Consider the following 20,713-nt stretch of genomic DNA (forward strand, 5'->3'; position numbering starts at 1 on the left):
CGCCCAAAGTTGATACTGGAAGTTTCCGCTAACTTTATTTTATTCAGAGGCTCGTGAAGATGTCTTTTGGTCTTTCTACAGAAGACAAAGTAACAAAAGCTACTGAAGAGTATGGTCAACAACTACGCGATCTCTACAAGCATGAGTGTTATGGTTCCAAAAAGAAAGAGTGTAAGTTGGTTGGTTAGCACCAATAGTGGGTTACATAATGTGTAGATTCGATCATCGACTTCTTGGCAAGGTTGAAACTGTCCTCGGGTTAACGAAGATAATTGTGGGACTATGGAACTGCGGGAGATGCAATAAAAATCGCATATAGACAGGTGTTGGACAATCTAGCCAGTTACTGTTGTAAAATTGCGTGAAAAAAAAAAGATATGTGGATGTAGGAAAGAATAATTGAAGGAAACAAATACTGAAATGAGTGTTTTACTATGATTGTTACTTAGCAATTTATTACGAGACAGGTAGAGGGAGTGATTTTTTTTTCGTAGTAAGTCTTGCTATCAAGGCAATGGTCCTTTCATGTGAAAAATTTAGAAGCCTTGATTGTGCTCTGTTCAGTTATAAAGTGCACAGGAAGCAGCTAGAGCACGGAAGAAGTGTGAGGAGATACACGAGATGAAGTTGAGTGCTCTAGCAGCTTCCTGCGTGCTTTACAGTAGAACCGAGTACAGTCAAGGCTTCTCTACTTGGCTTTTTAAGAAAGAATCTGTAAAATTCCTCTTGCATATTACTTTCAATTTTCAAAACAAACTTTATTTCCAAAGCAAACAACTGTGTCATCAGCATGCACAATACTCTCTTAAAGTATGTTACAACAAGCCAATCAGAAAATGTTTCAAATAATCTGATTGGTTGAACAAGACTGAAGCTGTCAAAAATGTCAAACCATCAAAGTCCACAATCTGCAGTAGTTCACAAACTGTAATAATTCAGCAAATTGAAATAAACGCATCCTGCAAATTAGTTAGTGTTTTTACAGAATCTGAAAGTAAGTGGAAAGTTGTGGCTTGTAAAAACACGAAAGCTTTTTCACATGATAAATAAACTGCCAAGGGGTGTGTTTTGTGAATAAACAACAGCCAAATTCACAGGAACAGGAAAATTGCTCTGGATGACAGTGCTATAGAACTTGGCTGCTGTGACCATTGTGGCCTTCCACTCAATGATTTGGAAAGAATATCAGAGCAAGCTCTTAGTTGTTCACTTGAAGGGCAGCCAATGTAATTTCTGAGGCTTTCTCAGCTGCGATGATTGCTATGAGGAGCTAGATGCGATGGACCTCAGCATGACTGCAGTCACACTGACACCATCATGATTTGATGAATCTTAACAGTTATGTTAGTTTGGCTATATTTTTCATCATTCCTGCTTTGTTCTGTTTAACATTTGAACAGAAAACTTTTATACTATGTGAGTGTTATCTCTGTTTGATTTTTATTAGCGTACGTAAGCTTGTAATCTAACTGAGTGTGAAACTTTAAAATGCAGACTGTCCATTTTGTCTTCTCTTGAAGGATTTTCATCTCTATGCAAATTACAGTAACATCAATTACAGCACTTGGAATGTTTACAAACCTTTTTTTGTTCATCTATTCACTTTGTTGCAAAATTTGACTTTCAATTAATGAAAGAAAGCTAAAGAGAAGTCCAGGAAATGGTTGGACATAAGTAGTACAAATTGGCAGATGGTGTGACAGCTTTAGGTCAGCTCCATATTTTGTACTCTGATAGCACACCGCTCTTTCAACTAATGGTAGCATGCATTTATACAAACCTAACTATAATTATTGCTCTCTCAAATTCTATAGATACCTATTTTGTATTAAAGGTTTTTTATGACCTACGGAAGTCCAGTGCCCCCCACCCCCTCACCTCCCCTCCTCAAAAAGAAAAAGGAATCACCATAGGTTCCTTCCTTTTTTTTTCTTGCTTCAACAACTGTCAATTGGCTCACTGTATTATATGATAACCTCAACTAGTTTGATTTACAATCTTTCTGTCTCTCTGTGTGGGCACCTGTTAATGTGATATCACACATAATGTGTTTGTTTTTTTCAAGGTCTTTTCTTTTCTATTCATTGTAGCTTGCCACATACTTGCTGAGTTTTATGCTTCAATTGAAATGGATATTGATAAAGCAAAGGAACTCTATGAACACACTTGTAAAGAGCTTGATTTTAATGAAAGTTGCTTGGCCTTAGGAAACCTTTATTTGACCAACAAGAGTAAGTGGTTCAATTTTTCTTGAGGTTAACATTTAGATAACTTTGTCAGTAATTGTGTTTTGAAAAATTGCAATATTTGTTCAGTTTTAAGAGGCACTTGCTTAAAGAACACATCATTCACTTTATTGTGGCAAGTCAAAAAATGAAAATTTCAGTACAATTTTTGGGTATAAGATGCAACCTAAACAAAGGGTAAATATTTCTGTCAAGGTTTCTTTCCAATATACTTTTATTTTCAGACTCACTAAGTATGGCCTCTTGATACATGTTAACAGAAGAAAAAATTTAGCACCTTTAGTGACAAAAGAAAAAAGTCACCTCTCAACAATATACAACTCAGACCTTGAAGGAAACAAACTTAAAGATCAGTGTGCATGTGTATAAACATCATTCACACCTTCATTGAATTTATATCTTTTTCTTTGCTTGAAAACATTCAACTGCTAGTTGCACCCTGAGGTTATAACATGTTGAGGATGAAAAAGTAAATTTTTTATGAAAAATCTTTTTCCTTATAGCCAAACAAATACGATACCTCCTTTCAATAGTACTTACACTTCACATTACTTTCTTTATGAATCAGTACCCTCCACCATGTCATCACACCTTCTGATGCCACAGAATTCACCTTTAACAATTCTGATGAAGGAAACATTAACTTCTTCAATGGCAAATTGAAATTAAAGGAAATGTATTGTGTGTTAAATTTTATTCATTGAATTTTTTCCTTTTTTTTTTCTTTTTTTGTTTTCTTTTTTGTTACAAGAATTCAAAGATCCTGAAAAAGCAATGAGCTTGTTTCAAGAAAGTTGTGCAAAGAAGTCTCCAGGAGCTTGCAATAATGCTGGACTCATGTATCAAAAAGGAGTCAAAGGATCCACCATAGAAAAGGATTTGCCAAAGGCAATAGAACTCTTTACCAAAGCCTGTGACTATGGACATAGGAATGGTTGCTTCAATTTAAGTGCAATCTATCTCACTGGAAAAGATGGCATCCCAAAAGACATGAAAAAAGCTTTTGAACTATCCTTAAAAAGCTGTGAGATGTCACACCCATGGGGATGTGTCAACGTCAGTCGAATGTATACTTTGGGTGATGGGGTGGAGAAGAATCCACAAGAAGCAGAGAAATTTAAGAGACTTGCAAAGTTGTACTCTGGTCAAGACAGCACACCAATTTCTTGAGACAAATTTTATTGCCAATGTAACTGCAGCAAACTTGTAATTTCTCCTCTACATCAATGCATTATCACAAGACTAAAACATCTGGGAGGACATTTTAAATATGAATAAAAAGATGAATTATTAGAGGCTGGTTGTAAGAAAGTTGACCTGAATTACTTGCTAATGAAATGTTCAGTTACATGTAGAGTATTTCATCCAACCTTGCAAGTTACCACTACATTGTAGCAGCTAGAAGTCTTTTCAAACGTAATTACTAATAAAAGTGTTGCTACTGACAGTAAAGTGTTAATATCTCCAACCACAGTTATCTCATGCCTGTCATTCATATCTTTTACTAACCAATTTAAGGTCAGTACTGCAATTTACAAGAAACGTTTTTGTCCATGTGGAATTATAACTCAGGCATGAAGAGCACAGGCTATAAATCCAGGCAGAAAAACAAGGTTCCATAACTAACAGCATGGATCAAGAAAATGAGGTTTACTCAGTAAGGAATTTATTTTACCTCTAGGTTAAAATCAAAAACTAAATTGCTAAATTGACCAATAGTTGCACTCACACTAAGAGGTAAAATAATTTGTTTTTGCATCTAACAAATGTACCCCAGTGGTGTGACTTTTTCCTTTGATATCTCCCTCCACAAATATGTTAAAACTCCCGATGAACCCCCCCTCCAAAAAAAAAAAAATTTCTTTACATAAATTTGACCCCTCAAGTGATATTTCACTTAAATTACAAAATAGTCACAACACAATAACATACCACTAAATACTGATTCCACTGTCTTCTTGTGCTTAGTTTTGAATTTTCACTGTTAATAGGAATTGTTGATTCAACTAGTAAAAAAAATCATTCTCAACTAATGCATCACACCAACAGTGACAAGAGCAAAACATGGATTATTCAGTATGGAGGATCTGATGGTCTGACAATAATGGTTGCATCAATTTCAAAATTGCAGCAGCATTACAGACCATCACTTCTCTATTAAATATTTCTTGTATATTAAAGCTGGTTTTTTTCGGTTACATTAGTGGACCAAAGACCCATTTCTTGAAAATATTAGCTGAGGTTATATCTTAAAATCCAAATTTAAAGCATAGAGAAGCAGGTTCTGGCACCCTAAACAGTCAAATTTTCAAAACTTTTAGAAACCCCATCTTGATTGAAAACAAAAAAGCTTAATATGAGCTGTCAGGCTAGCAGTACCTTGGTAAAACAAGCCCAGTACTGCATGAAGAATAATTTATTCTTACAGAATTATCATGATAGAATTTACTATCATTATCTTTTAGCCCCTGTAGTCTTTTTTTTCCTTGAAGAGACTCACTGACCATTCCAAATTTAAAAATGTTATTTACAACAACACTGTAAAGCTAATGATTCTCTATGAATAAAGTTCAAGAGTTAGTATTCTTTTATAAGAAAACATTTTAATGTTAATGGTAGAGGAAGTTCCTGGATAAGGTCCCAATGACAAGCAAATTGTTTCCTCAGTGTAACTTTACATATCTGAATTAGCGGCTGTGGCATTTCTGCAACAAGGAGGCACAATATTATTCATTAGCAACTTTCTAAAAATTCCCAGTCAAGAATAATTCTGCAGACTGAACAGACTTTCACAGGAAAGCTTGTTTGCTAATAAGCCAAAATGTCAAAAAAAGAAAATCATGATGAATTGTGTTACATAAATAGTTTGACTTCACAATGATTGAAAATTCATCTGACTGTGCTACTCTAAGAAGGGTAACAGGCAAAGGGTATGTACACATAGATTGTTAAGATAACATAGATTTTTGTGCTTTTCCTTGGAGGGCTTTTCAGAGTCATGTCAAGGATGACATCAGTGGCATTTTGATCAGTATTTCAATGTCTTTCAATTGAGCAATAAACGAAGACTTGTAGAAAAAAGAAGTTTGTAGGACTAAATCTTTGCAAAAAAGCAACACATGCTGCCAATGAAAATTACACCTGCATCAGTTAAAAAGTTAAAATTGCCCTACATTTCTTACCCAGAGCTATTTCCAACAATTCTAAACAGTAACTTTGCCCAGATAGCCTTGCTATATCAAGAGGCATGTCATCATCCCGTCCAAGAAGAGTTGGTGATGCTCCATACTGAAGGAGAATACTTGTTAACTGGACAGCAATGTCGTGGGCGTGATTGGCTCGCAGTGTTAAGTGAAGAGGTGTGTCTCTAACTAAGTCAGTAGCATTGACCTTACTGCCTATATCCAAAAGCATTACAGCAACTTTCACTTTACCTAGAAGTGCAAAGAGTGTTTTTTATGCCTCCCTGGACTTTTAAAAAATGCCGCCAGAAATGTTGCTATGGAATGTCTAAATCACAACCTGGTATAGCATAATATTTCAAAAGAAAATATCAATGTACATATCATGTGTATATCAATAAAAACCCACAGATGAGCCACACCTTTTTTACAAAAATCGTCGCTCGAAATTGGGAGTGCAGCTTATCTGCGGGAACGTTTTCCATTTTCACGTCCGATCTAATGCCTGGTTACTAAGTTTCGAATGTTCCACTTACGGTCTTGTTGTAATGCAAAAACCTATGGAAAAACCGTATTGACCTACGAAATTCCTATCAACAAATACCAGAAAAAGATCAATCATATTTCAAAGTTGGTAGTAACGATGTTCATTATCTTAAAGAGCTAAAATTGTGGGTAAGAATTTGAAGTATTTTCCGTTGCAATGTAAATGGTGAGTTTACATTCGACGAACAGTGGATGAAGGAGACTTCACAAGACTTGACTTTGGATTTCTTTTGATTTCTTTCAAAAAACTTTTTTTCCAAAATTTGAGCTGCTAAATTCAGGGTGCAGCTTATCTGCGGGTACGGCTTACCTGTGGGTGCGGCTTATCTGCGGGTTTTTATGGTATGTTGAATTTGTAGTAAAGCACCCTTATCTACTGCTATTTTTGGAGGATTGCAACTTAACCCCTCACACCCTAACATCATTATGCATATTCTCCATACTGTTCTCTGATATATATATATATATATATATATACATATATATATATATTGATCTCTATATATAAGAGAATTTGTAAAACCATCTAGAGTTTTTGTAGTTGGTGATCATTTTCCTTTATTCACTTGATCTTAATGTTTGATTCTGGGATATGGTAAAGTCAGGGAAATTAGCCCCAAGTCACTCTTGGGGGTTAAAGGTCAGGTTAAGAGAAATTGCTACCTGATAGTAACAAAACTGGTAGAATCACATGGCAATGACAGGACACTTAAAGGGTTAGTTTAGGAAAAATATTTACTATCTTTATCCAAAGTTTTGCATCAATAATATTATGGTAAATTCAAAATCTTAATTGAATAAATAAGTAAAGAAACTTATAAACAGTTCAGATATTAGATTGTTATATGTATTATGCACTTTCTTATTTTTTGTTAAAAGGGATAATTCCTCTAGAGGCAGGTAGTTTCTTTTAATTAGTAGCTGCTAGTTAAAGTCAATTCTTTCAAGGAAGTCACATCTTCAGGAGGAACTGTTTAATTTCATGTTACCTCTTTAGTTGTTACTCACAACACCTTTCAGTTAAGTTAAAGCATCACTGATCACTGAATTCAGCCAAGTTTGCATGGCATGTTAATGATTTTTGAATAAAGAAAGACTGTTAGATGTATACCTTGCATACAAGCTTCATGAAGGGGACTCCTTCTTTGATTACTCTTGGCATGTGGGTCCGCACCCCGGGTGAGAAGCTCACATAATACAGCATCATAACCTCTATATGCAGCCTCATGTAGAGGGGTATGCTTGCCAGCATTGACACTGTTCACATCAGCACCAGCCTGTATTAGTAACTTGACACAATCTAAGTGTCCCTGACGAACAGCAATATGAAGAGGTGACCAAGGTGCTCCACCAGAATCTACTTTCAAGCACAAAACAAATATAGCTCAAGTACAACAACAGGGTTGTAATTTGGAAATGTTAGCAACAGATATAGGATCTGAACTGAGAAGCCAGCTGAACTGAATTATACTCACGTAGCAAGAATGGCATGTTACAAACCAACAGGCCTTTGTAGGGGTTTGGGGAATAGGAAATTTGACTCTCTCTGAGACATAATTTCAAGTATTCTGGAACATATTAGACTAAGTATTTTTTTTTGTCAGACATTGATGTCGAGTCAGTTCAAAAATAATCCTTTTCCCTCTTTGATCAGAATTCACAAAGTAACCAGTGCAAATGTTCTGACAGCTGATAGGTTTCTAACCCTGAACAGGTTGCATGAAATTTGTAGTTAGATATATTCCTTTTGACCTTTCTCTTCATTTAATATGTTCTGGCCAGAAAATCTGTAATATTACCTGCTAGAACCTCATAAAACAACAGGTGAATAAAATGAGTCTTTATCTTGTCTCATTATACTTCCCAAGAGGTCTATCAGTAAGCCCCCACTTCCCACACTACACTCAGTTACCACTGATTGATTATGGTGATCGAAGCTTTATAGTGACCCTGTTTTTGAACAATCACTTACAGTGAGTGGGATTATTAACTGGTGCACCAGCCTCTATTAATACTTGTACCAGTTCTGCAAAACCAGCTTTACAGGCCTCATGAAGTGCATGCCAGTTTCCTTGAGAGGTCACAGACGCCCCAGCTTGAAGTAAAACTTTAACAATATCAACATATCTGCCAGTCACTGCCCACATAAGTGGTGATCGTCCAAATTTGTCCACATCATCTAAAGATGAACCAGCTTGTAAAAGAATCTTCACGATGTCAAGATGACCAGTTGAAGCAGCTACATGAATGGGGAGCTTCCTCCGATGCTCTGTTTATTAAAAAACATTTTATAAATTAACTATGATTAAAGCAATTTTTAATTAATAAATTTCACAAAAAGATAACAAGAGGGATATCTCTTGTGAAAGCCTTGCACTCTGTAGCACTTTCTTTGCCATCAGTGTTTGTAGGACTTAGACTATGATCACCTTTAAAAACATTTATGTGCTAAAAATTATCAACGTACAAATGAAACAAGGTAACTGGAACCTACAGGGAAAATGAAGAAGGTTAAGTAATAAGTTGTTTAATGTACTCTACAGCTGTAAATCAGGAAAACTTGGCAAAGACTGCCCTAACAAGTTTTGTGTGATGAAAAAGAGGACAAGTAGTACAAAGTGGCTGCTTTCAAATAATTCATGGCACAATGCTCACTGCTCATTCTAGCTTGTTAGTATTAACATAACTACTTGGCTTGAACTGAATCATAGCAAGTAAAATTAGAAGAAGCAATACATGATTTCAAGTGCAATTTGGTGTAAATATATGAGAAAATATTTCAAAGACAACAAAATTGCACAAGCCCATACTGGGCCAGTAAAAACAGCATCACAGAGAGTAAAAACAGACAAAATATTAATAGTGCACCCACTATTTGTAATTTGCACTTGTGTTACAACTTTGCACTGGTGTTATAACTTTACACTCATGTTACATGAAAAATATCATTTTCAGCCAATTAGAAGACTGCATACTTTTTTCAATTTATCAATTTAAAAAAGTGCCCAAGAGAAACAAAAACTAGCTCAAGTCATTTGATTAGGCTTTTTTACAAGCAACATTCACAAACTAAAGAAATCAATTGGAGGAGAGGGGAGTTATAAAACAAAACAAAAACCAGAAAAGCATCTGAATGTTCCTAGTTAAGGCTCCAAGCTGATTACAGGTAACCCCTTGAATTAACTACAAGAAACAAAATCATACAGGAACCCTTTTAACCAATGCCTTATGGAGCACCATTCCACAACAAAAACTTAAGGTTACCTTTAACATTGACATCTGCTCCTGCATCAAGTAAGAATGTGACACATGCCATGTATCCACCCCTGGCAGCATGATGTAGAGCAGTCCCTCCTTGGCTCCCTGTCACATTGGGATTTAGGTTCTTGGCATCAAAAATAGTCTTTGCCTGATAGAGCATTTGATAAAGATACAAATAACAATCTCAAAAGGATACAAATAGTACAGGTATCACTCTCACAGATATCCTAAAAATAATACACTCAGCACTAGTTGCCTATATAATCACAAGTACACATACATCTCAGAGGTCACTGCAACAAGTCAAATATTCAATTCCTTTATTTCACTGAGTGTTAGGACTTAAGACCTCAGCCCCAAAAACAATAAATCCTGACTTGTGAAATATGTATTTGGTTTGCAAAGTCATGAATCCTTGGTATAGTATAACTAAGTTTTGCATCAGTGGTGTGAAGTCAAAAATTGGCAAGATTCTTCTCAAATTTTACTTATTGGTTACTTCTCTCTTCTAACTTTTATTTTGGAGTTAAAAAAGACACACCATTAAAAATGTTCTTGTGGTTGCTATAAATCCAACTCTAAGTCAAAATCTAGATCTGTTTTCAGACCGAAACAGCTAAAAAGCTCCATCTGTGGGTTGCACTGTCCAAACCAACTCAAATAGGGGGAATACCCTCTCCCCTTCTAAAGGACAGGAGTAACGGTTTTGATGCGGGTCACACCATGTGATATGAGTCAAAATTAAAATCACACCTAAAGGCGTACCACGTATTTGTCTACCTAATATGAGTCATCTCGTAACACACCTCACTTTGAGTATTTGTATTACTGTTGGTGCTAACCGAACAAGCTCTGGAAAGCTTTTAGGTGGCTAACTGTAAGCATGCTGAATTAAAGACACGATTCCCTGTTGCAGCATAACACCGAAAATATGATGCATTCTGATCCATGTGAGCTTATTGTCGACTTACTATCTGTTAGTACTGTTTCAAAATAAACAATGGACATAATGTTACACCCAATGTTGAGATTCTTACTTCGTCCAAATTTCCCTCACGTATTGCTGCCAGAAATTCTAGAACTCCATTTTCTCGTGGATTTGCTAGCATAACATTAAGAGGTCGAGGGGGAGGAGGAGGCCTCATCAAATCGTCACCTTCTCCATCCATAATTTTCGAATTGAACTTCGTTCAAAGTTTCCGTTCGAAAGAAAAGAGTTTTATAATTCGTTTTAGATGTTATCCACCATTGCTTCAAATCGGTAATGTCATGCCCATATTAGGAAACAATTTTTTTATCCCGCTAGAATCTGTATTGCTTTGTCATTCACACCTCTGTTGGCTTTCCACTTAGAAAAATTCCTCTACTTTGTAAACAATTGTAGTAAAACTAAATTGCTGGATGACTTCACCCTCAGACAAAGAGAACTACAAGGGAAATTATCCTTATTAGGAACAAGATTAAAGGTGGCTCAGTTTACTGCTGCATACATACAGAAATTGATGACAGCCTTTGTCATCCGCAGGCCAACATGTGGCTCATACTACCTAACTAAAGGCTTCCTTTGTGTAAGGCATATCTTAGAGGTCATTATTTGCCCCTTAGGCTTGAGAAATTGGGACTTACCCGAAAACTTTAGAAGGGTTAAAATAAAAGTCTTCCATTCCTTCTTCTTACTTTTTCTACCCTTTATTTTTTACTTTTCTCTAATCTCACTTCATTTCTACCAACGCGGTTCAATGAGTACCATGTTGAAGAAATTTGACCTTGATGTGATCTTTCAAACAACATACTACGATACTCGCTCAAAACTGATCTTGGAAATCTTTTGCTGACGTCATAACCGATCCAACTGGTGGTTGCTGGTGACAAAAAAAGTTTCTTATTTTCGGCTTCCAAGATTCAGCCTTGCGTTGAAACGTGGAAAATTATTTTCCCCTTTTAATTCGCCACAGACTTCCTTTGCGATATTTTTAAATTATTAGCACGTGTCTTTAAAACATCGCAAGAGAAGAAAGACATTTTGAAAGGGAAAGCAATGAAAATATTCGGTTTACAGCTGATCATGAGATGACAAGGACTGTAAAGCCGGTTCAATTCGGAAATTTTTTCCTCAGTAGTCCGTAAACAATATTTAAGTGTGGTTAAACGGCTATAAGCTATGGATTCAGGAATCGAAACAAACGATAGTATGAATGACAACGATAAAGTGTTAAAGGTAAGATTGCTTCACAAATGATGTATTATTTGAAAGTGTTCAGCCAGGGTAAGAAAAGGGCCAAAGCCTCGTTTAAACTGACATTATAATCCTTATTAATCTCTTCTTTTCTCCGTCGCCGTCTCAAGATATAATATGCGCGCTGTCCATTTTCCTCCCGACGATGTTGTACAGGTTTTAAGAAATAAATATATCCTGAGCCTAATGGTCGGGGACCTGTTCTATCTTACTTAATCTGGGCGTGTTAACAGATGAGTTTAGACTAATTGTATGGAAATTTGATTTTATACATTTACAAGAATTACGGAAATTAATACTTGGTACTAGCTAATCCTGGATAGCATTCTAGCAGTGCAAAAGCACTTTTGTAATTATTTATATACTAATTATACCGATAGCAATCTAGGAAGCGAGGGCCCGATGCAAAATGGACACACAAATTGCCAGTCTTCCTACGATTCGTGGTATTTACATAACAATGTTCTCCACTTGTTTGATAAATTAAATGCTGTTCGCTGAACAAGCCTTTAAACATATATACCTGTAGATAGTACTTTAGAATTCAGCTAGATATCACAGATGTTTACTCAATTTCATGCAAAAAAAGCATATATTTGTTGCAAGTTCCAATTGCATTGGAGGCTCACGGTGACATGTCGAAAATTTCCGAATTTGGTCAGTTTTTTTTTCTGAATGTCTACATTTAATTTCCCTCGCTGGCAATTCGGGTTAGGTTTAACTCTTAACCTGCGAGTTTACACTTCGTTTCCGTGTAAAAGTCAAGTTAAGCTTAGATTACCGTGAAGCATATTTTCACCTAAAATATTAACCGCCAAATGAGCAATTCGAACTAATTTAACAAACTCGTAGCTAATCTGAATGCAAATCCTTTTTTCTCCCCTACCAAAATTTATTAAAAACTTTGTATACAATGTAGGATTATTAGACAAATGCGTCCAGTAGGCATCTGATCGCGTAACCACCGTTTTTAACTATGGGTGTTAGCTGGTTTCTTGCGCGCGCTCAAAATTTCAAGCGCGCAAAACATGTGCGCTCACATCACACAATGACGGTTATACGTGCAATCTTTACGAGCCAATCACATTGCTGTATTAGCAGGTATCTTAGCAGTCCGTTGTGAAAATAAACAGCTTTATCCTCAAGAGAGCGCACAACTTATACGAATTCCCGCAGTGAAGATTTGATATATGTAATTGCTTTAAAATGTCAACGTTAGCAAAAAATTATGTCCAGCAGCCTGCAGTTTATAGAGGAGCTGTGGATCGATCATCGGTGAAGAAATCAAGAACAGCTAAAGACATCCCATTACCGGAAGTACCAAAAGTCATTGACAACGGAAATGGGAAACGCTACTTTCGCGGAAGATTGCTCGGCAAGGTAATCTATGTTTAAATGAAAATTATCTTGCTATCTTGCTTATAATAAAGCCAGATTTGCCTTGATTTCAACAAGACAAGAAAAGATTGGTACAGGCCTTCGGTATATTGACACAACACCTTAATTGACGATACTCTTCAACATAGCTCAGTCTTTATCTGTAAATTTTAGAATTTTAATGTAAAACTCTGCCTGATTTGCACACAAACTAAGCTGACCTAAATAGAAGCTTTGACATTCCTCGAATGAACACTTAAACCGTCTAGTAGTAGAATCGATGTTTCAATTACTTTTATTTGAAATTCGCAATCTGCAACTGTAACTTATCTCTCCGTCCATTTGTGTTCCATGTTTTTTGGCAGTTTTATTCAATACCATAAATTGTGACTGTCAATAAAGCTATTTTCTCATGTCTGTTTTTGAAAGGTGTTTTTTTTTTTCTATGAAGTACAGAATAACCAAATTTCAATAAATGATCACATCTGATGATATCTTAGTGGAAAAATTGTTACTCAGAATCTTTTCAACTTTATATCTTTGAATTCATCAGGCTTTCGTTACTCAACTTTAAAACAGGTTTGTATCAACATAAAACTGAACCTCATGGCGTTATATTCTTTTAAACACTCAGGGTGGATTCGCTCGTGTTTATGAAGTCACTGATATGTCAACAAACAAGGTGTATGCCCTAAAAGCCGTGCCAAAGGCTAAACTTACAAGGTCCGCTGACAAATATAACAAAGTGAGTGAACGCGTCCATTAATAACTAGTTGAAGTATTTGGACCACAATTTTATTTTTATCAAACCCTCTGTCCGTAGAGAAAGTTGTTGTGAAGAAGAGGAAGACACATGCTCCTTCTTTACTAACAAATGAACATTTATCGCAAGGCACAATGAATTGCAACACCTGGTGAATTGATGATTTTGTTCTTTTGATCACCAATTCTTGATGGAAAGTAGTCGCCACCCGTTTTTGTTTTTTACATAAAATTGGAAAGAAATTTTCCTAACCATTCCTCAACAAGATACGATCATTTCTCAAACAATCAGGTTACCATAGGAACATAACAATTAACTGAAAACACCCTTAATTTTTTACTTGAGGTAGAACTTTGGGTGACTCATCTCGTAAGATTTAAACTTGCACTGAAATTACAACAAAGTCAAGCGCATGTGATTGTTTTAACCTAGTTTCTAAAAAAGAAGTTAGAGGGAGAATTTTCTAAAATCGAAATATGTTTTTCAGATAGAAACGGAAATTGAACTTCACAAGAGTCTCAGGCAGAGACACGTTGTTGGCTTTCATGGACATTTTGAAGGTGATCAACATGTGTACATACTGCTGGAGCTTTGTAGCCGAAAGGTGATTGTAAATTATTCTCGATAATAGTAAAAAACTTTTGCCAGCATGAGATCCCTGAGTTTGGGTGCGATAACATATTATGCCTATTAGTTGATCATGGGCGTGACTCTTTTACGTGGTTGGCCCTGAGCGAGGAATGCATTTTAATAAAGAGAGGGTGAATTGAAATGATCCTCTCTTGTTTGTATTTATTTGGTGCAAGGTTCACACATGACATCGGGTGGAAATTGAGAAGAATACACATATTTTTCCTGAGCAATTAATTTATTACCAGTTGTCGCTTGATAAAGATAGGTAAGCCACCCGCGCAAAAAGCTGACGAATCTATCGCAAACCCTCAATTAGAGTGAATTGAGAACTCCTTTTATGGAATCCTAGTTTATTATCATATGAAACGTTTCCTTGCCTGCTGATGCAGCATAACAGCTTCTCCATAAATTAATATCTTTCCTGTGAAAATATTGCCGAGAGTACCTCAATCCCACGATGGGGCCTTGAACAGGTGTACATATTCCTCCGAGTGACGCGGTGTTCTGTTTGTTAGCACCTCTTTCAATATATTCAAATTACGATTTTTTTTGCTTTATTATCTTCAGCCAATCAGCCTGACAGCATTGCGATGAATAATATTCTAACATTTACGGCTCTTTACTTATTTTATTGTATTGTTTTTGTAGTCTTTGGTGCAGACACTCAAAAACCGTGGAAAATTAACAGAACCTGAGGTGCGATATCTAATGTATCAAGCCGTGCAGGCATGTTCATATTTGCACGCCCAACGGGTCATACATCGTGACATCAAAGTCGGTAACTTCTTTCTCAATGCTGACATGGAACTGAGGCTGGGAGATTTTGGCCTGGCAGTGAGACTGAAGGAAGGAGAGAATAAAATAAAGTAAGTAAAAGAATCCTGGCTAAAAACAGCCTCAAACCAAAATTATCCAATATGGCGTTTTAAGTTCTGAACGAAAAGAGCTCTTGATCTGAAGAAACGACCAACTCTTCCGGCGTTCAAAGAGATTGCTACACAAAAGGTGCACATGCTACATACGCACGAATATTTTCGTCGCACAGGCGTGCACGTGTATGGAGATACTCTACCTTCCTGCGAGTATCCAAATGTGCAAAATTGTAAGCCAGAGGCAAAAAGGGTTTTCTGGGCCTCAACTTTGGCACAAACTTTCAAGATTCTTTACTCTGGCGGGACTAAGTGCGATAAAAGACTGCTCGTATTTCACTTCGAATAACACTTCTTCTGCTTTTCTCGTGACCCAGATTTTTGCGAAGAGAAGCTCTTCCTTTATATCATACCATTGTCATGGGCTCTTGTGCGTTAAGGCTGAGAAATGCAGGCAAAAACTCTTCAATTTGCAAAACAACAATGCTGCGTGACAAGTTGCAAGAAAATGACATCATTATTACTTGGCCCTAATGTGTCACATAAACATTTAAAAATACCAATATACATGAAATTGTTGCTGGCTGTTCCTCTTTTGGTTTTCCTATCGACCATACTTCTTAGCCAATCTTAATTGGGAAGACTTTGATCCAGCCAGTGCATGTCATCATTTTCTTTTACTTTTAGAACAATGTGCGGTACACCAAACTACATCGCCCCTGAAGTTTTGTCCAAAGAGGGGCACAGCTACGAGGTGGACACTTGGGCTTTGGGTTGCGTTATGTAAGTCTTCTGAGAAGTAGCCGTAGTCAAAATTTACCGTTTCTCGGTGCATTTCTCAAATTCTAATGATGCAATGTATATATAAGAAAATAAACAATTTAAGCATGAGTAGGAGACGTACAACATTTGAAAAGTCGATGTATTTGACATGGAGTTTCGGTTTTGATATTAAATATGGGTCACCCCTAGTTGTATGAGGTATAAATCTCATAGCTATTCAAAAACTTTTATAGGCGGTCAGAAAAATATTATCATGAAGCATTTGACAGGCTTGCGCTGTCAAACTTTTTAAGTTGTGGGAGAAAATCAGAATCTAAGCTCTTTATAATGAAAATACTTACTGATTCAGTCCAAATGTCTTTTGAGTAAACGGCGTTACCTCCTTCTTTTTAATACAGGTACACGTTGTTGATTGGACATCCCCCCTTTGAAACGAAGTCTCTCAAGGAAACCTACAGCCGAATACGGAACAACGAATACACGATTCCGCCTCGTATCTCCGACAGCGCCGCGAGGCTCATTCGGAAAATGCTTCAAGCGAACCCGGCTAACAGGCCCTCCCTTAACGACATTCTGTCTGACGAATTTTTCAAAAAGGGATTTTTTCCCAACAGACTTCCCGCATCAGTAGTAACAACTTCTCCAAGATGGTCTGAATACGAAAGAACAAGGGAGTCTAATCAGAATATATCAAAAGATGCCATCAAGAAAATAACATTGACTTTATCGCGCCAAATGAAACTTTCTACGGACGAGAAAGAAGAGTCGCTTGAAAAAGATTTAACAGAAATGGAAAGAAAAGGAGAAAAATGCAGTGTATCTTCTAGTAGTGAAAAAGAGAGTGAGTTAAGTGGAAATTATGGAACTAGCTGTGCTCGAGACACTGGACAAGAAGGTGAAGATTTGTAAAGATCATGTCCTTGTCATGTTTAATATATTTAAGCTTTACACCCTAACGTCAGTATGCATATTCCCCGTATTGTTCTCTATACATTTTTTATGGTACTAACGAAGAGAATTTGTCTAACAATCAGGAGATTCTGGAGTGCTCAATCATTTCCTTTATTTTCATAACTTAAACAATGTTTGATTCAAGAGTGATACTGTCCAGAGAAATTGGATGATTATCACTCTTAGAGGTTAGGGGTTAAAAGCAAATCAGATGGATAAAGTCGAGATTTGGTCGTTGCTTTCCTCGTACTATTATTTGGGTAAAATAAGACTTTTAACTGAGCCTTAATTTCATCTCCGTTCACGTGTCTTCGTCACAAACCTTTGATTTGTACACTGAAATGGTCGGTGTTTAGCAGTCGTAATCAGTCGTAATCAGTCGTAATCAGTCGTAATCAGTCGTGCAAATAATATCCCAGTGGTCACCTGATTCATGTGGAAACTTTGAATGTGTTTACAAAAGTAAATGATAATATGACAGGTTCTCGGTGATCGGGAATTTTGTAGCTAATAATAATATTCATATTCTTAGGGCAGGGAAGGCCAACATACTTTCCCCCCGAGGATATGATGTCCAAACTTTCTAGCTGCCTGGAATGTCTCGAAGAACGTCCGCAAAAGACTCTGGCTGGAAAATCTTCAGGACCCTGTGCGAAAAAGGCCCCTCCTAACTTATTAGAGAATGTGCGAAAATCAGGGGGGATTCTACCTTCTGATGCTCCTAAGTCCTTGCTGGTTACCAAGTGGGTAGATTACAGTAACAAGTATGGATTCGGAGCCCAGATGTCAGATGGAGGTGTAACTGTTCGGTTCAACGACTGTAGTAAGATAGCGATCTCTCCCAATAAAAGGTGAGATGCAATCTGAGAAACATTCCAACAACTTTCATTTTATTGTATTCGATTCAGTTAAAACGTAAGTGATTAGGCCACCCAGTAAGTAGGTCCGTCGGTTAGTCAGCTAATGAGTCAGTCAGTCTGTCAGTTAATCGCTCAGTTTGTCAGCCAGTCAATTAGTGAATTAGATAGTCAGTCAGTCGGTCAGTCGGTCAGTTGGTCACCCACTCACCCACTCACTCAATCAATTAGTCAGTTAGTCAGTCAGTCATTCAGTCGGTCGGTCTGTTTGTCCGTCAGTCTTTCTGTCTATCTAGAGGGGGAAATTTTCTGGTGGAGATGTATAGCAAGATAATTTGGTTTTATCAACTGACTTGATAATGCAAATTAGCCGCCGTAAAGAGTTCGCTCTAGCAAAGGGCTAATGTTCGAAACGTTAGCTTTGAAACTCTGTACGATTGGTTAATCTATATTTCCAACTCAGTCAATAAAACCAAATTATCTAGTCTGTCTGTCTGTCACTCATTCGGTCAGTCTGTATGTCTATTTGTCTACATGTCAGTTAGTCCGTCAGGCAGCCGGACAGACAGTACATGCAGTTAGTGAAGAAGCAAGTCAGTCTCTGCGGTCATTCAGTCAATGAGTTAGTCAGTCAGGCAGCCGGGTACGCAGTTGTTAATTAAAAAGCCAGCTTTTCAGTCAATCTATTGTGCATCTCTCTAATATGCTAACCTTTTGTTATGGCTTTATCTGACAGTTTTGTACACTATTGTGACCAAGCAAACAATATACGTCAGTTCCGGTCCACCGCGGTGCCGACGAACTTACAGGCAAAGTTTATGCTGCTCACTTTCTTTGCGAACTACATGGAAAAACATCTCTTAAAGGTATGGCTCGGGGTACACTGCGTACACCCGGGTCCTCTATTCTTAAGATGCTTCTCTCTGATTAGGAGTACAAATGATTAAGAGAGGATAGCCGAGGATGGGTTAAGAAAATGAATAGTATAACAATGATTGATTTATACTTTTGCAGGCGACACATTAAGTCAAACATGAACGGTAAAACTAAGAGATGAAGAGTGTACATTCATCGATACTTTGTTCTATTAAAAAGAAGAAAGCAATCTTTTAACCAACAGGGAGGTGATTCAAAGGCCCTCACATCCACTGACCAACCGAGCTTTCCGTTTGTTGACATCTGGTTTCGCACTGATATTACCATGGTGATGTATCTTAGCAACGGAACTCTACAGGTATGTATGCTTAATTTGTTCGGTTTTCTTAATATTACAAAGATATCGAAACGCAAACGTGGAGGCCACAATAGGACTCGCCTTGTGATGGCCTCCTTTTCCGCGTCACTAAACCGTGGATAGAAAAGAACTGTGTGAAATATAGCATTACACTTTTGACATTACTCATCCTGGAAGCGTGCAGGACGGCTGTCACATAGAGATCAATGCGGTACACAACCTAACTCGACATCAGCTATGATCGACAGCTAAGTAATTCGACCAGTGATACACCTAATGATAAATGCGTTCCTATCAGTGATTCAAACTTTTTCCTTATTTTGAGAGATATTACCATGGGAAATAGTGCTAGCGATAATTGGCTAAACAGGGCGAGTGACCGACTTAATTTTTTCGGAACCATTGTCATCAGCAGCATCAGAAGCCCTCAGTTTGAAAATTGGCCAAATTAACATAAGTGTTTTCCCCGTTCTTAGCGCCAGTTACGTGATCGGGTTTCCCTACAAGTTAAACTAAGTATGTAATGATTGTTACAAGCTGTCAACGACACAGTTTTAAACTGTCTTAACTGAAATTCAATTAAGTACTTTTTTTTTACTTTACAGGTGAATTTTTTCAATGATCACACAAAAATCGTTCTTATTCCTGGACCTAGGGACGTGTTAGTGATTTACATCGACAGGCAGCGAGAGGGGACAACTTATGTTATGTCTGATATTAACATGCAAGGATGTGCTTCAGAATTGATAGAAAGACTTCGTTATTGCAAAAGAGTGCTCAAAAAAGTCTGCGATTTAGTAGAGGAGGAAAACAACCCTTGACACTCCTCTAAGAAACCTTAGGACGCTTTCGATCAGTTGAAACAGTGTTGGATAACATTTAGAACCGATGCATCATAGATTCTTTATAATTATTTGCTACGAAGATAATAGTTCAAAACCTTTAGAGAGAGTATAATTTAAAACAGTAAATTTGTATGTACACAACATGGATGGGAAACTGCAAGAGCGTCTGCAACAAAATTGGCTAGTGCTTAATTTAGGGTAACTCGAAAACGAGCTACCATGCATCAAAAGACTTTAGTAGCAAGAGCGAAACATAAGTTTTAATTTGCTGGTTAAAAAGAAGAAATAAAAGAGGGAAGTGTTTATTACTGCAGTCCTGCTGCTTCTTTTTTTTCACTTAACTGCAAATGGTGGTCAACAAGTAACGCCCGAGCTCACCAGAATCTGAAATATGACATCTTCGCCATCATCTTTTGCGCTATTAAACCATACAAGTTATTCTCGTTGTCTCTCTTTCCACCTGGAAAACTTGACTTAATTACAAAAACATTGATGCTGGTGGTAAACACGGACAAGAATTCCATCCGAGAGAGGAACTCATACTTGTCAAATGACCCATACGGCCCCGTGCCCATAATCCCCGAGAAATCCATAGTAAGAGCAGACGTATTTAGGAACGGACGGGTTGACGTGAGTCTTTCTGGCCACCGTAAGGAGTTAAAAAGTTGACGTTTCGAGCGTTAGCCCTTCGTCAGAGGAATTGTGGGTTGTGTGTGGGTTTGAAAGCAGAAAATAGAGCTAAGCTATTGGTGGGAATATGGTGTCAAGAAAACAAGAATAAATTAAAGAAAGATGTTTTTTTTTGTTCGTCTTGTCGCGAGCGTGGGACAAAGAAAAACTTCTGAGTCCCCATGAGGAATCGAACCTCAGACATTCGGATTCCGCGCTCCGATTCTCTACCGCTGAGCCACAGAGACTCCACGGTGAGCG

General features: G+C 37.2%; 3 protein-coding genes across 6 annotated transcripts; 2 read left to right on the top strand and 1 right to left on the bottom strand.

Annotated features, from left to right (window-relative positions):
* The first annotated feature begins 21 nt into the window (after positions 1-21).
* Positions 22-3,539, top strand: LOC131774298 (cytochrome c oxidase assembly factor 7B-like). Of its 2 annotated transcripts, none has more exons than XM_059090302.2 (3): positions 22-171; positions 2,091-2,231; positions 2,998-3,539. In XM_059090302.2, exons 1-3 carry the CDS (start codon positions 60-62, stop codon positions 3,414-3,416), a joined length of 672 nt encoding a protein of 223 aa, XP_058946285.2. In that variant the 5' UTR covers positions 22-59; the 3' UTR covers positions 3,417-3,539. The 2 variants fall into 2 exon arrangements, with proteins under 2 accessions (XP_058946285.2, XP_066015230.1); XM_066159133.1 differs by lacking the exon at positions 22-171 and adding an exon at positions 179-1,416.
* Positions 3,409-10,667, bottom strand: LOC131774297 (serine/threonine-protein phosphatase 6 regulatory ankyrin repeat subunit A-like). The gene is made up of 6 exons (XM_059090300.2): positions 10,273-10,667; positions 9,239-9,383; positions 7,947-8,243; positions 7,086-7,331; positions 5,429-5,680; positions 3,409-4,951 (listed from the first exon to the last, which is right to left on the bottom strand). Exons 1-6 carry the CDS (start codon positions 10,402-10,404, stop codon positions 4,824-4,826), a joined length of 1,200 nt encoding a protein of 399 aa, XP_058946283.2. The 5' UTR covers positions 10,405-10,667; the 3' UTR covers positions 3,409-4,823.
* A 497-nt stretch (positions 10,668-11,164) lies between these two features.
* Positions 11,165-20,096, top strand: LOC131774303 (serine/threonine-protein kinase PLK1). Of its 3 annotated transcripts, XM_066159192.1 has the most exons (12): positions 11,165-11,453; positions 11,852-11,917; positions 12,708-12,851; positions 13,483-13,593; positions 14,099-14,215; positions 14,893-15,110; positions 15,801-15,896; positions 16,295-16,791; positions 17,380-17,698; positions 18,441-18,570; positions 18,825-18,938; positions 19,544-20,096. In XM_066159192.1, the coding sequence occupies exons 1-12, from the start codon at positions 11,397-11,399 to the stop codon at positions 19,757-19,759; spliced, it is 2,085 nt and encodes a 694-aa protein (XP_066015289.1). In that variant the 5' UTR covers positions 11,165-11,396; the 3' UTR covers positions 19,760-20,096. The 3 variants fall into 3 exon arrangements, with proteins under 3 accessions (XP_066015289.1, XP_058946290.2, XP_058946291.2); XM_059090307.2 differs by lacking the exon at positions 11,852-11,917 and having other exon boundaries at positions 11,166-11,453; XM_059090308.2 differs by lacking the exon at positions 11,852-11,917 and having other exon boundaries at positions 11,166-11,453; positions 12,711-12,851.
* Positions 20,097-20,713: the final 617 nt, after the last annotated feature.

Source organism: Pocillopora verrucosa, chromosome 12 (genome assembly GCF_036669915.1).
Source record: "Pocillopora verrucosa isolate sample1 chromosome 12, ASM3666991v2, whole genome shotgun sequence".
In the NCBI taxonomy this organism is placed as follows: Eukaryota; Metazoa; Cnidaria; class Anthozoa; order Scleractinia; family Pocilloporidae; genus Pocillopora; species Pocillopora verrucosa.